This window comes from Macaca nemestrina, chromosome 5 (genome assembly GCF_043159975.1).
Source record: "Macaca nemestrina isolate mMacNem1 chromosome 5, mMacNem.hap1, whole genome shotgun sequence".
In the NCBI taxonomy this organism is placed as follows: domain Eukaryota; kingdom Metazoa; phylum Chordata; class Mammalia; order Primates; family Cercopithecidae; genus Macaca; species Macaca nemestrina.
In genome coordinates this window covers 163,619,692-163,635,116 of record NC_092129.1, presented here as the reverse complement: position 1 = coordinate 163,635,116, position 15,425 = coordinate 163,619,692, and the positions used below count along the sequence as shown (strand labels likewise).

General features: G+C 44.0%; 1 protein-coding gene across 3 annotated transcripts in view; it reads left to right on the top strand.

The window, feature by feature from the left end:
- The window catches only part of LOC105482518 (E2F transcription factor 3), a 90,320-nt gene that overhangs the window by 58,411 nt on the left and 16,484 nt on the right, over positions 1–15,425 (top strand). Inside the window, exon 1 of one of the 3 annotated variants that reach the window (XM_011742652.3) lies at positions 9,609–15,205. The exons of the other annotated variants lie outside the window; for them this stretch is intronic. Within the exon in view, the coding sequence (XP_011740954.2) occupies positions 15,017–15,205 (189 nt within the window). The 5' untranslated portion in view covers positions 9,609–15,016. Of the gene's footprint in view, positions 1–9,608; positions 15,206–15,425 lie in introns of those variants that run through there. 3 annotated transcript variants of the gene reach the window in all.

Here is a 15,425-nt window from a genome sequence, read left to right as displayed (position 1 = left end):
TCTACTCAGTGTTATGTTTGTGTGATTGGCCTGTGTTGATGACTATAGCCTGGTGCTAATGCTGCTCTACAAATTCTCGCATGCACATCCTTTTGCATATGTGCAAGAGTTTATGGTGCATATTGAGTTGGTGGTTTTCACTAAATACTGATAAAACTCTTCTCCCAAGGGGCCTCCCCGTCAACCTCTGACTTCAAGCATGGTATCTGTTTCTTGTATTTTCAGCACTTGGTATTTTTAGACTTTGTCATTTTTGCCAACCTCATAAGTGTGAGAAGGCTATTTCATTGTAATTTATATTTCCCTGACTTCATATTTTAATATTTTCAACCATTTAGTAGTCTCTTCTAGGAATCCCCTATTCCTGTCCTTTATCTAATTTTCTCTTGGGTTATATGTTCTTTTCTTACTGGCTCCTCCTAATTCTTTACCTATTCTGGATAATAATGCTGAGGTAGCTTACCTTTCCATTGTTTTACTGTGGCCTTTTGTTGACAGACAGCATGTGTCATTTGTGCTGCCCTCCTGTGCAGTCTCTTGCTTACCTCAGTAGGTCTGGAGTTGAGTTTTGTATGTAGTTTGAGGGATCCAATTTTATTTTTCCGATACACAGTTTATTAAATAGTCCATTCTTTGCAGTATCTGCAGTGTCTCATTTGCAATATATGACATCTTCATGTATGCATGGAGCTGTTTCTCGGTTTTTTATTCTATTCTTTTGGTCTATTTACCTATCGGTATGCCTGTACATATTTCACTAATTCTTTTTTTTTTTTTTTTTCTGAGACAGAGTCTCACTCTTTCGCCCAGGCTGGAGTGCAGTGGCGTGATCTTGGCTCACTGCAACCTCCACCTCCCGGGTTCAAGCGATTCTCCCACCTCAGCCTCTCAAGTAGCTGGGATTACAGGTGCCCGCCATCATATCTTGCTAATTTTTGTATTTTTAGTAGAGACAGGGTTTCACCAGGTTGGCCAGGCTGGTCTTGAACTCCTGACCTCAGGTGATCCGCCCACCTTGGCCTCCCAAAGTGCTGGGATTACAGGCGTGAGCCACCATGCCCAGGCTATTTCACTAATTCCTGTAGTTACACAATAAAAACCTGGGTATCAGGCAGGGCAGGTCTCTCTCTTGTTCTTTTTGTTTTGTCTCTTTCTTTCTCTCTCTCTCTTTTTTTTTGAGACAGGGTCTCACTGTGTCACCCAGGCTGGACTCAAAGTTCTGAGCTCAAGCAATCCTTCCACCACAGCCCCCATTCACTCTTTAGCGCAGTCATAGCTCACCGCAGCCTCAAACTCCTGGGCTCAAGTGATCCTCTCACTTTAACCTCCAAGTAGGTGGGACTACAGGTGTGCACCACCAGACTTGGCTAATTTTTTTATTTTTGTAGAGACCGAGTCTCACGGTTGCCCACACTGCTCTTGAACTCCTGGTCTCAAGTAAATCTCCTGCCTCTGCCTCTCAAAGTGCTGGGATTACATGCATGAGCCCCACCGCACCAGGCCAAATCCCTTTAAAAGATAATCAATTTTAAAAATTAGTAAATTATGGCCGGGTGCAGTGGCACACACTTATAATCCCAGTGCTTTGGGAGGCCAAGGTAGGAGGATAGCTTGAAGCCAGGAGTTCAAGACCAGCCTGGGCAACATAGTGAAGTCCCGTATCTGTAAAAACAAAGAGAGAGATTTAAATGTGGAGGAGGAGTTTACATTTACCCACATAGTTACCATTTCTGATGCTCTTAATTCCTTCGCGTAGATCTGTTTTCCATTTGGCATCGTTTTTTTCTGTTTGAGGCCCTTCCTTTAATATTTTCTCTATTCTACTGGTGAAGAATTCTTTCAGCTTCCGTATCTCTGGGAAAAAGTCTATATTTTGCCTTTGAATTTTAAAAGGTTTTCGCTGGGTATGTCTGAGAATAAAGAGGAATTTAAAAAATCAGTTTCTCCTACTGTAGTTTCACATCATGCTTCTGACACCAGATGTGCCCGGTGAGGGAGTAGTTTCCTTAGACATCAAGGAAGCAATTCATTCTGCAGTGGACACCAGCTGGGCGTCCACCAATTCAGTTCCAACACCGTCTACCCAGAGATAGCATCAGATCCCACAGGTTGAAGGCTGAGCCCCGCAAGACTGCCCCCTACTTCCAGTGCCAGTCGCAAGCCCCAGATTGTTTTACCTGCTTTTCTGACTGAAAAGCTCTAAATTGGGGTTCCCACAACCCCCTTCTTGGGTTTGATTAATTTGCCAGAGCAGGTCACAGAAATGAGGGAAACAGCATTTACTGTTTATTATAATGGATATTACAAAGGGTACAGATAAAGGGATACATAGGACGAGGTACGGGGGCGGGAGTGTGGAGCTTGCATGCCCTCCCCAGGTACGTCACCCTCTAGGAAGCTCCATGTGTTCAGTTACTCAGAAGCTCTCCAAACCCAGTCCTTTGGGGGCTTTTATGGAAGCTGCATTACATAGGCATGGTTGATTGCACCATTGGCCATTGGTGATCAAATGGGCTGTTATCTGTTCACCTTGAAACTGCCTTGAAGTGCATCATAAACACAGCGGCTCTTTGTCAGTTAATCAGAGAGCTGTTTATCGGGCACCGAAGAATCCATCAGCTCCTCACACAGTTCCAGAGTCAGGCCTAGGGGAGAGGTTATCTCCTCCTTGCATTCCTCAGGTAGGTAGTCTGATCCCTTATAAACCATTTCCATTTTCTGATAGAACTCTCCTGGGTACCGCCATCCGCATTACAGTGTTCCTCTGACATCACCCCCAGACAGCACGGTTATTTCAGGTGTCAGGGTCAGTCTAGGCTCCACACAGGGCTATGCTTCCAGGATGTGTCTCCAGCGTCAGTCAGCTTCTACTCTGCGCCCTGTGGGCTCGGGCAATCTTACTAGCTCCCATTTAGCACATCCAATCAATGTTGCTCAAAGGGTGGATTTACATGCCTTCTATTTTAGAGGACTGTGTAGGGGGAGCATTTTCCACTCAGATGTAATGTCCATTGCATGATAAAGAGACACAGCTATTTCTCATGAAGTGTGTTCAAATACACCACCTCTCTCTAAACTTTTACCTTAATTCCATCAACCCTTACTTTCCTAACCGTAGCCTTCATTAGACCTTTATCAACAGGTTTCGTTAGTACAGTTCAGTACTAGCTAGGGGAAGTGTTCCCCGGACAGACATGATATCCATTCCTAAAATCATTTAGGTAAAAAGACCCAACTTCCTTATATAAAGCCTACTTAAACATCCCAGCTTTGATCATCCTAGCAATCCTTACCTTTTTATGTTCTCACAATCTAACTGTAGCCCAAGTCGGGGCTTGCGCAGAGGGTTTTGGCAGCACAGTGCCTAAGGCTCCCATATCAAGGAGTCCCGGGAATTACTCTTCACCACCCAGACGATTTTCCCACTTGCGTCCATAAGGCTGTGGTTCCCCAGCAGGGGACTGGGCCAAGACACCCTTACTTGCTGTCTGTCAGTCTTTATCTTGATTAATCTGCCTGACTATTGCCCCAGGCAATTTCAGATCAGATCCTTCATTGTAATCTCTGCCTCTGACTTTTTAAATTTCTCCACACTAGGGTAAATGTAGCAAACATTTTTGGAACCCCTTAATTTTGGGAGACCAGCAGGACTTCCCTTTGATCCAACCAGCCTTTCACAATGTTGCATTACATTTTATTTCAGTTTCTGTTTTATTCATCCCATTTTTTTTTTTATTTCCATAGGTTATCGGGGAACAGGTGGTATTTGGTTACCTAAGTAAGTTCTTCAGTGGTGATTTGTGAGATTTTGGTGCACTCATCACTCCAGCAGTATATACTGCACCCAATTTGTAGTCTTTTATCCCTCACTCCCCTGAGTCCCCAAAGTCCATTGTGTCATTCTTATGCCTTTGCATCCTCATAGCTTAACTCCCACCTATGAATGAGAACATCCAATGTTTGGTTTTCCATCCCTGAGTTACTTCACTTAGAATAACAGTGTTCAGTCTCATCCAGGTAGCTGTGAATGCCATTAATTCATTTTTTTATGACTGAGTAGTATTCCATCGTATATACATACCACAGTTTCTTTATCCACTTGTTGACTGATGGGCATTTGGGTTGGTTCCACATTTTTGCAATTGTGAATTGTGCTGCTATAAACATGTGCGTGCAAATATTTTTTTCGAATAAGACTTCTTTTCCTCTGGGTAGGTACCCAGTAGTGGGATTGCTGGATCAAATGGTAATTTCTACTTTTAGTTCTTTAAGGAATCCCCACACTGTTTTCCATAGTGGTTGTGCTAGTTTACATTCCCACCAGCAACGCAGAAGTGCTCCCTGTTCACATCCACGCCAACATCTTTTTTTGGGGGGGGAGGGGGCGGCGGGGTGCAGAGTCTTGCTCTGTCACCTAGGCTGGAGTGCAATGGCGTGATCTCGGCTCACTTCAATCTCCGCCTACCAGGTTCAAGCGATTCTCTTGCTTCAGCCTCCTGAGTAGCTGGGACTACTGGTGCACACCACCACTCCCGGCTACTTTTTGTATTTTTGGTAGAGATGGGGTTTCACCATGTTGACCAGGCTGATCTTGAACTCTTGACCTCAAGTGATCTGCCCACCTCAGCCTCCCAAAGTGCTGGCATTACAGGCGTGAGCCACCACAGCCAGCAATTATTTTTTGATGTTTTGATTATGGCCATTCTTGCATGAGTAAGGTAGTATCGCATGGTGGTTTTGATTGGCATTTCCCTGATCATTAGTGACGTTGAGCACTTTTTCATATGTTTGTGGGCCATTTGTATACCTTCTTTTGAGAATTGTTTATTCATGTTCTTAGCCCACTTTTTGACGGGATTTTTTGGATTTTTTCTTGCTAATTTGTTTTATTCATCTCATTTCTTAATAACCACCTAAAGATTTCCACCCTGCTGGGACAAGTCCCGTGTCTCTTCTCTTTGTTTTTCCTCTGTTTCACCCCATCAGTGTGTTCTTTTTTTTTTTTTTTTTTTCTGAGACGGAGTCTCGCTCTGTCGCCCAGGCGGGAGTGCAGTGGCCTCACTGCAACCTCTGCCTCCCAGGATCAAGCAGTTCTCTGCCTCAGCCTCCCAAGTAGCTGGGATTTCAGGTGCCTGCCACCACGCCCAGCCAATTTTTGTATTTTTAGTAGATACGGGGTTTCACCATCTTGTCCAGGCTGGTCTTGAACTCCTGACCTCGTGATCCACCTGCCTCAGCCTCCCAAAGTGCTGGGATTACAGGTGTGAGCAACCACACCTGGCCCAGTGTGTTCTTATTCACCTTATTTCTTAATAACCATAAAAAAAATGTCCACCTTCCTGTGAGGAGTCCTGTGACTCTCCCCCCACCAACCCACCCTTCATCATTCTCTTAATTAACCTAATGTTTGTATTAGCATCTAAGACTCATGAGGGGAAGCTGAGCCAGTACATCTCATAAGGTTTCTTGAACTATCTCTCGATTTGTGGCAACAAGGTTAAACGGGGCATCCACATTAAAGGGGTGCCCCTAATCGCATCATTTACCATGACTTGGGTAGCAAGGCATATTCAGTGGTTGAATAATTCAGTGGTCATAAACCCAGGCCCCACATGGCATGAATACAAAGCGTATCAGCTGTTTCAGCTTGACATTTATAGGTGGAGTCAGGCAGTCCCCCTTCTTCCAACATTCAAAACCAAAGACACTGCTCCTGAATTAGTTACTCTCATAGTGCATTTTAGTAAAGGCTCCTCAGGAAACTGATGATACCAGTCTAAAAATTGAAACAGTTCCTTCACACTATACCCTCTGCTTTCAATGGTCTCTTGATTTTGCCCTTTCCCCACACTGCCTTCTTGGTGCCCAAAGTCCTTAGGGGTGCTTTCTGATGTCGCTGCATAATTTTTCCCTTGCGGGAGCGGGGTTCTTTGAGGCTACTGGCTGAAGCATAGACCGGCTGAAATCTGAACTTGGTCTGGCATCAAGGTTTGGCCCAGCACTCTCTTTTTACTTTCATTCTAGCTATTACAGATAACAATAACCAAGGAGTTGCATATTTTGCTTTTTTCTTATTAGTTTGCATTTCTTCATGCATTCAGCAAACCACCTGCCAGGGAGTTAGATTGATCCACCTCTAAATTCCATTGGTAACTTTTACCTTTAGTGACTGATGTCGGCCCAGCTGCCACTCCATACCATGAGTGACCACATGGGCACCCAGGAATCCATGTTTTCTCACCCCCCAACCCCTTTATCCATTTTCTTCCCAAACGTGAGCTACGGATGTTCTAGCAATCCCGATTCTGACATCAATTCTGAAAATGCTGAGGAATGAACAAACTCGGTTTCTCCCACTATTTTCGCATATTACAGTTGTGACACCAGATGTGGGGGGAGGTTTCCCCAGGCATCAAGAAAGCAATTCATTCTGCAGCGGACACCAGCTGGGCGTCCTCCAGTTCAATTCTGACACCGTCTACCCAGAGAAGTGTCACATCACACAGATTTGAGGGTTCAGTCCCACAAGACCACCCCCAACTTTCGATGCCAGTTGCAAGCCCCAGGTTGTTTTACCTGTGCCTCTGGCCAACCTGCTGTCAATCAGGGTTTCCACGCCCCACTCCTCATATTCAGTTAATTTGCTAGAGCAGCTTACAGAACTCAGGAAACATTGATATTTACTGATTTATTATAAAAGATATCACAGAGGATGCAGATGAAGAGGTGCACAGGGCAAGGCACGTGGGAAGGAGCACGCAGCTTCCATGACCTCCTTGCATGCGTCACCCTCCAGGAACCTCCTTGTGTTCAGCTACCTGGAAGCTCTCCATACCCTGTCCTCTTGAGTTTTTTGGAAGCTTCATTATGTTGGCATGATTGATTAAATCACTGGCCATTGGGGATCAACTTAACCTTCAGCCCCTCTCCTCTCCCTGGAGGTTTAGAGATGGGTCTGAAAGTTCTCACTCTCTGATCCTACCTTGGTTTTTCCAGTGACCATTGTCCATCCTGGAGCTACCTAAGGGCCTTCACTCAAATCATCAGCACACAAAAAGATACTTCATCTTCTATAGTAAGCGGGCCTACCTTCCACCGAGACTGATAAAGTGAGGGGTTTTCTAAACATAGGAGAGAAAGTTCAGGTGCTGGACACTCAAATAAAATGATGTTCCCCTCGGGCATCGACACAGTGTATGCAGTGAAGGAAAATTGCAGAATGACAGCCATGCAGCAGACTTGGAGAACCCCTAGCTAGTCTCAGGTCTGGATATCAGGAGGCCAGAGAGCTTCAGGCAGGAGGAAAAGTGGAGATTTGGTAGAATATCTGATATGATGGAGAGTTGGAAAAAATTTGAGGATTTGGTGAAGGCAAATGGTACCAATGAGCTAGAAAGACAATTAGAAACTCCAAAGAAAACAAACAAGCTTTACAAGAAAGGATATATAGTCTCAGTATATTATTTGATACTGCAGTGAACACTGTTTATATAGTCATGATGTACAGCACTGGTTTTTTATTTAACCAAAACTAATGAGGTAACTATTGGGGGGAAATGCAAGAAGTGAGATGGGTATCGTATCATTGAAGGATGTCAGTACATTAGAACTAAAATGGCTAAACCAGAAATAGCTGTGTGAGCACATCACTTAGAGATACAGAGGTGACCACCAGGAGAAATAGTAAAGGTGGTTTCCCCAGCAAGGTAGCCATTATAGGCTCTCTGAGCTAGTGGGTTTTGAAAAACCATGTGCATCTATTTGTTTTTTAATTGTCTCAAATTATTCTTAAGAACAAAATAAGTGTATATAGAAAGGACCGCAGTCACCAGTTCATAAGTTAAATGGCTTTTATTCCAAAAGTTCTAAGTCAATGAGATGGCTTTTCCTTTAGAAACATTCATATATATGTGGTTAGATTCCCAAACTAGTCCACAAATGCAGGTTATAGTGAAATTAAGATATCCTAGTTTAGAAATCAAAAGAAGAAAAATGACCAATTTTGGAGTCCATTCTGGTAATCCAAGTGAGCAAGGATGGGGATACGGGTGGAGTTTTCTGCACACCTGTTCAGTTCACCAGTTATTCTTCTCTGAGATAGTCTGGTTTGTGATTAGGCTTCTCACCCAGTGACTCACAGAGGATGCTACTCTCGTTAGATCCTGCACTTACCTCTCGCTGTAAAAAGCTGGAGAAGACTTTGGAGCGCTTCATCTTAGGTAACCTCCCCATTGACAGGTTGACACTAGGAGTGCATTTAGCTTAGCACAAAAGGGACTATAAGCTGTCCCCCTTCCTCATCATTCTGTACCCAAAGCCCCTCCCTACTCACAAGCATCTCCAAACCAGGACTTTTCAAAAGATCTGCTTCTGTTATTTGGACAGCCCATTCAACTCCCCTGACTTCACTCCCTTATCTGCATCACACGGCTCAAGAGTTGTCACCTCTTAACAATCTCTCCAGACCTCTACCCACTTCTCCATGCACCCCTCTTCATGCCCTCCTGGACCCCACCCTGGGCTCACTGCAGTATTCATTCATAATACATTTCCCATTGTTTGCTTGCCTGTACACTTGTTGATAGCAGGGACTACCTTTAGAATCATATGCCCATGCAGGGCTTGGTACATAGCAGGCACTCAATAAATATTTGAATGGATTCAAAAATGATCAGCCAGATAGAGTGAATACATAGTTACAGCTGAAAACTAACTTTTCTGAAAATCCTCATGCCCTGACCCACTAACCTAATGGCCGGAGTCCAAGTGAGATTCAGCTGTGGTCTGCTCTGAAGCTGGAAATTCCCTCCTTTGGGTTATTTCACTGATGTACTTAACTTGGTCTTCATTCTTTTTACTTCCATTTTATTTCACTTTCCTTCTTCCTTTGTTCAAAATACCTGTCTCATCTTTGGCTTTGAGGCAAAAGGTATCATCTATCAAGTTCTGTCCCTTTCCTGATCTCCTATTAACTAGGGAGAAGGGAGTTTATTTTAGCATTCACAGTTTGTTAACATACAGCAGGCCATGCCTTGTGCTTGATTTAATTTTTCCTGTGGCTCAGTTGCATGGTGGATAAGAACATCCCCTTCCCTCCCCACCACAGAGCTGGATGGCCTTTCTGGTGGCATATCCTATTTCTGTTTTGAACCCGTACATATTGAATGGTACATAAGACGTTCAACAGTCTAGAAAATAAACCACCAGACTTCTGTTTAACCCCAAATGGAAATGATATTGCTTTTCTTGTTATGCAAGTAACCCACGCTCACTTTAAAATGATTTTCAAATATAAAAAGCTAAAAAGAAGAAAGTAAAATCACCATAAGCCTACTATCCAAAGATTAATGCTTTTCAACTATTTGGTGTGTGGTATGTATCCTTAGCTACTTGCTTTCTATGCATATAATTTTCTTACAAAAATAGTTTTACTATTCACACCTGCTTTTTTTAAAAAGTTACATATGTCGCTGTACATCATTATTAATTGCATAACATTTCAAGATATAAATGTACAATAACTTACTGAATTTTTCTTCTGAGGTTGGGCATTTATGTTGAATATATAGGCTGGGCACAGTGGCTCACACCTGTAATCCCAGCACTTTGGGAGGCCGAGGCGGGCGAATCACCTGAGGTCAGGAGTTTGAGACTAGCCTGGCCAACATGGTGAAACCCTGTCTCTATTAAAAATACAAAATTAGCCGGGCGTGGTGCTGCACGCCTGTAATCCCAGCTACTTGGGAGACTGAGGCAGGAGAATTACTTGAACCCGGGAGACGGAGGTTGCAGTGAGCCGAGATTGCACCATTGCACTCCAGCCTGGGCAAAAAGAGCGAAACTCCACTCAAAAAAGTAAAATAAAATAAAATAAAAATATGTTGGACATATGTGGAAAAATCAAATATTCAAGAAACAGGCTGTGCTGTTTTTAATAGACAAACCCTAGAAACAACCTAAATGTTGAGGATGTACTCCAAGAAGTAGAAATGCCAGTTAGTATGGTATAATGTATATGTAGACACATCGCTTTTTCAAATAAGATCAAAAATTGCAGAAATATAAACATGAAGTCATTGCTCGTTTAATTTGACTTCCCAGAGATAACCATCATTAACATTTGGTGTGGATCTATTTTCAGGCCTTTTTCTCTATGGATTTAGGAAAAATTTTAGTGAAGTCTGTGGTTTCATGGTTTTTTATATTACACATATCTCTGCAACTTTAATTTTTCTCCTTTATATTTCTTGAAAGTCTTTTGAAGTCATCTATAGAGATTAAACTCCAGCCTGCCCCCCTCCAACACACACACACACACACACACACACATATGCACACACACTCACTCACATCTATCCCTTCTACAGGTTGGTAACATTGGAGCTTTGTAATTTACCTGCTAAGGGACTTTGGGAATTTATTCCTTAGTTCATTCAAAATAAATAAGTCAATTTGACTGAGTGCATGCCATATGCAAGGCTCTGGGGAAACTAAGCTGCTTATGACCTGAGCTTAGAGTCCAGTGAGGAAACCTGGAGTGTGCATTTGTCATCATGGTAAAATCGTGCAGTGGCAGCACAGATGTTGCTATGGAAGCAGAGGAAGGACATCTCAATAAGGCCAAGGGTGTCGTGGTCACTGACAAATTATTTGAATAGACGGAGGTTCAAATCCTGGTATCTGTGCCAAACGTGGAGGCTCGCATCTGTAATCTCAGCACTTTGGGAGGCTGAGGTAGGAGGGTCATTTGAGCACAGGAGTTCAAGATCGGCTTGGACAAAATAGCAAGACCTCATCTCTACCAAAAAAAAAAAATTAGCCACTCGTGGTGGCGCTACTCAGGAGGCTGAGGTGGGAGGCTTGCTTGAGCCGGGAGTTTGAGGCTTCAGTGAGCTATGATCACACCATTGCCTTCCAGCTTGGGTGACAAAGGTAGACCCTGTCTCTAAAAAAATGAAAAATGAAAATTCTAGTATCTGTCCCTTGTTAACTGAGACCTCGGGTAAATCCTTAACTTCTGTCTCAGTGCAAGCTGGGTGTAGTAATTCCTACCCCACAATGCCAGCATGAATATTCATTGGGAAAATCATTATAGGAGAGGAGTATTGAATGTCCATTAGTAGATGTCTGGTTAAGTAAATAAATCATGGCATATTAATTAATACAATATTATGCAGCTATGAGAAATGAGATCATTCCAAGTGTTCTGATAGGGTCTAACTCAGACATGTGTTATTAATAGAAAAGTGTGTGTTTTGCTACGATTTACGGGAAAGACGTTTTAAAGGTGGGATGGTAGATAGTCTAGGTAAATACAGGTATGTATATGGCTTTCTGAAAGGATAGCCAAGTAACTTCATAGTGCTTGCCTTTGAGGAAGGGAACTGGGATCAGGAGTAGGGAGAAAGTTGGCTTTCCATTTATACTCATTTATGCTGCTTAAATTACCATACACATTTATTATATGTAAAGAAGAGTGTATCATTAAGGCAATGTCAATTTAATATATAGCTATTCAAATGCCTTTATATGGGACTTTTCACAATCTTTTCATTAAGTAGTTATAAGCATGGACTTGTAGGTGTGCTTACTGTCTATAGAATCTTGGAAAAGTTAGTTAATCACGCTAAACCTCCCTTTTCTTCTATAAAAAGGAATTAATAATAACCGCCTTATTAAGGTTGTTGTGAAAATAAGATAACAAAATTGAGTGGAAAACAGTTAACATGGTGCATAGCATATTATAAGCGCTCAAATGTTTGTTGTGTAATAATTAATACTAAAAGTCTGTATCTATCAGTGGTATTAATAATAATCTAACTCAGCTGCCTTTTACCAAAAAGGGATATTTGTGGGCTCACACACATGAAAGTCTGTGGCATGTGTGCCTTTGGGTATGGCTGTAGCACCTCCCTTGAAGGCACTGGGACTCAGCCTCTCTCCAGCTCTTCTGTGTTGGCTCACGTCCCAAGTAGCTCCAGGCTTGCAGCCTACTGGCCTAATAATGCCCAGTGAAAAGAACCCAGTACTTTCCCAGTGGTTCCCAAGAAAAATCCCAGGATTGACTGACTCATCCTGCATTGGTCATGGTCTCATCCTTACCCCAGACACTTGAACCTCGGGATTGAGGCCAGGATTCAGTACTCACCTCTGCAACCTTGATGGAAAGAGTCGTCCTAAAATGTTCAGCAGTCTCAAGTCTTTTCTTTTCATGCTTGGAGACTAATAGAAACTAAGAACATCCATAGAGCTCCTTCTCCAGTGGAAAAAAAATAGAGGCAACAAATATCAGGCAGGCAGACTATAGATGTTCTCCACTGACTCCAGTGGTATTTCTTTTGGGGTTTTATTTGTTTTTGTTTAGAGAGAGAGATATGGGAGTCTTGCTGGGCTGCCCAGGTTGGTCTCAAACTCCTGGGCCCAAGTGATCCTCTTGCCTCAGTCTCCCAAATACCGGGGACCACAGGCGCATTAGCATTGCACCCAGCTCTAACTACATACATTTTCCTACATGGATTCTCAGAAATGCTTACCAGTACAACTGTTTCATTGCAGAGGCATGTTACTGTCCATGGGGCTAAGGTTTTAATGTTAGCACATACCTTGTTTATAGTACAAGTTACCCTTGGAAGTCCTGCCGGAAGGTGCCGTATGGAGTTCTACACAGAATCTCACAGAGCCAGGCTTTCCCACCGCTTGGGACCAAATGGCTCATCCTTCTGTTGAGCACTGGATTAGTTGGTTGTGTTACTGGTAGGGGCCATGTAATGTAAAGATCTGTGCATGAACAATGAATACCTCTCCCACCAGCGCGATGCTCCCACTGTGAACTGACAAAAATTGAGATGACCCAGGGAAGAGATTTCTGTCCACCCTGGTGCTCAGCCCAGGGCAGGGTGGTGGAGACAGAGCTCACCCGCACGATTTAAATCCTGCCATATAGTTTTTTGTCTTACCAGGCATGTGTGCTTGAAGTTGCTAAGTTAAGCATTAAAATAATGCTGCTCCATCAAATATCAAAACTCTTAGCCCTTTTTCAAGAGATTCGAATGATTGCACCCATGTTCAGATCTGAGACCAAACAGGTAATATGTGGTCCCCACAAATCCAGTTCCGCCCTCCCTGTTCACTAAACAGGGGAGGAAAAACAACAGGATAACCCAGCAGGAACCTCCATTCTGAAAAGGGGAAATGACATAAAGTGCTCACCTCCTGCTGCTTGTCATGTCCTCAACAGGGACAGCAGTTTGTAGAGCCTGTAAGTCCACCCTGAGTTCCACCTCCTGGGAGGAATTCTGAGGCTGCCCCTTCTTCACACCTCACTTGTTTCTGGTGTGGCTTTTGGACCTAGTGATTGACTTCCTTAGAGGTTCAACATCATGGGCCTTCACTTTCTAGACTGAGAGATTCTCGAGCAATAAAAGTGCCTTTAAATTTTAGTAGCTTGTCCATCTAGCATTTAGATTTGGTCAATTTATGATTTGGTGCTTAGTAACCAGAGTTACACGTGAAGACTGGTCCTGGTCTTTCCAAGTTAGGTCTCAGTCACTTAGCAGTAGACCTCTGGAAATTTCCCTGACCTACAGTTTAATGCTTCCATAGGCCTTTGCCTCATGGCAGTCTGAAACAGTAGCCTGGGAGAGAGAGACAAAACAAATATGCCCCCAGCCTACTGGCCAGTGGTTGGTTCTTTACTGCTGAGGCACAGCCCTACGTCCCTAAGAGTTCTGGGTCCCAGACTCTTTTCCGAGTTTGTCTTCCTTCTGTTCACTTTATTTTTATTTTTTGAGACAGAGTCTTTCTCTGTCACCCAGGCTGGATTGCAGGGGCACCAACCTCCACCTCCCAGGTTCAAGCAATTCTCATGCCTCAGCCTCCCAAGTAGCTGGAACTACAGGTGCGTGCCACCACGCCAGGCTAATTTTTGTATTTTTAGTAGAGTCAGGGTTTCACCAGGCTGGTCTCATACTCCTGACCTCAGGTGTCTGCCTACCTCAGCCTCTCAAAGTGCTGGAATTACAGGCGTGAGCCACTGTGCCCAGCCCATCTGTTGACTTTAATTTGGGCAGAGAATACAGCTCTATGTCTCCTTAGATTGCTTTCTGTAGAGAAGGCCTCCATAGCAGAGCTGTTTTCTTTGAGGCGGGCCAGCCTCAGATGTAGTTTCTCTCTATCTGTAGTATCTTCCTGGCGGTCACAAGAAGTGACCAGCACACTCTGCCACTCTAACAAGGCCTGCCAGCTCCCTGTCACGCCATAGCCATCTTGACTCAGCCAGTTCCACAAGCTGTCACTGGCAACAGCACAATTCTAGGTTCCCGACTCAAAACACTTTAAGCAGCCAAGCGCAGTGGCTAACGCCCATAATCCCAGCACTTTGGGAGGCCGAGGAGGGCGGATCACGAGGTCAGGAGATGGAGACCATCCTGGTTAACATGGTGAAACCCCATCTCTACTAAAAATACAAAAAATTAGCCAGGCGTGGTGGCAGGCGCCTGTAGTCCCAGCTACTCGGGAGGCTGAGGCAGGAGAATGGTGTGAACCCGGGAGGCGGAGCTTGCAATGAGGCAAGATCGTGCCACTGAACTACAGCCTGGGCAACAGAGCGAGATTCTGGGTCTCAAAAAAGAAAAAATGCTTTAAGCAAAAAGAGTTTGTTGGCTAATGTAACTGGAAAGTCTGGGAAAGATCAACAGTTGCCCCCAGGGCATGACCAGAGCCAGAGTTTTGAGTGGTGCTCTCAGACCCCTCTCTCTCCTTCTCTCCACTGTGCTTTCCCCTGGGGAGGCCCCATTCTCAGGCAGCTTTAGGCTCCTCACCAACCTTACTGGAAAGACATACCTGCTTCTCGCCAGACAGTTCCAGAAACATTCCTGGGGTTAGCCTTTGCTCCTCCAGCCTTGGTCATGAGCCATTCAACCTGTTCGCAGTGGGGGCAGGGAGGGCAGGATGGGACACAATGATTAGCCAGGCCTGGATCACCTGTGTGCACAGATGCGCTTAGACCGGGAAAGGGATGGCTCCCCAAGGAACAAACAGGGAGCTTCTGCCTGATAAAGAGGGAATGTTTGCTGGACCAACCACAGCAGGCCCACACGCGGACTTGACAGAATGGCTGGGAGCGGGAGATGAAGTCCAGCAAGCAGATTGTCCTGCCGGGGCCATTAGAGTAATGTTTAACTCAGCACTGCAGAAGAACAATAAGGTGTGCCACTGAGGCAAGCCACACCGTAAAAATATATATATAAAGAAACGTGAAACAATTTTAATGCTACATCTGACCCATTAACAACATTGGGGTTAGAGGTGCCCTGACACAGTCAAAACTTTAGATACATCTTTTGATTCCTCTAAACTTAACTAATAGCCTGCTGTTTGGGGTTTTCATTATTATTTCAGTGATGGGGTCTTGCTATGTTGATCAA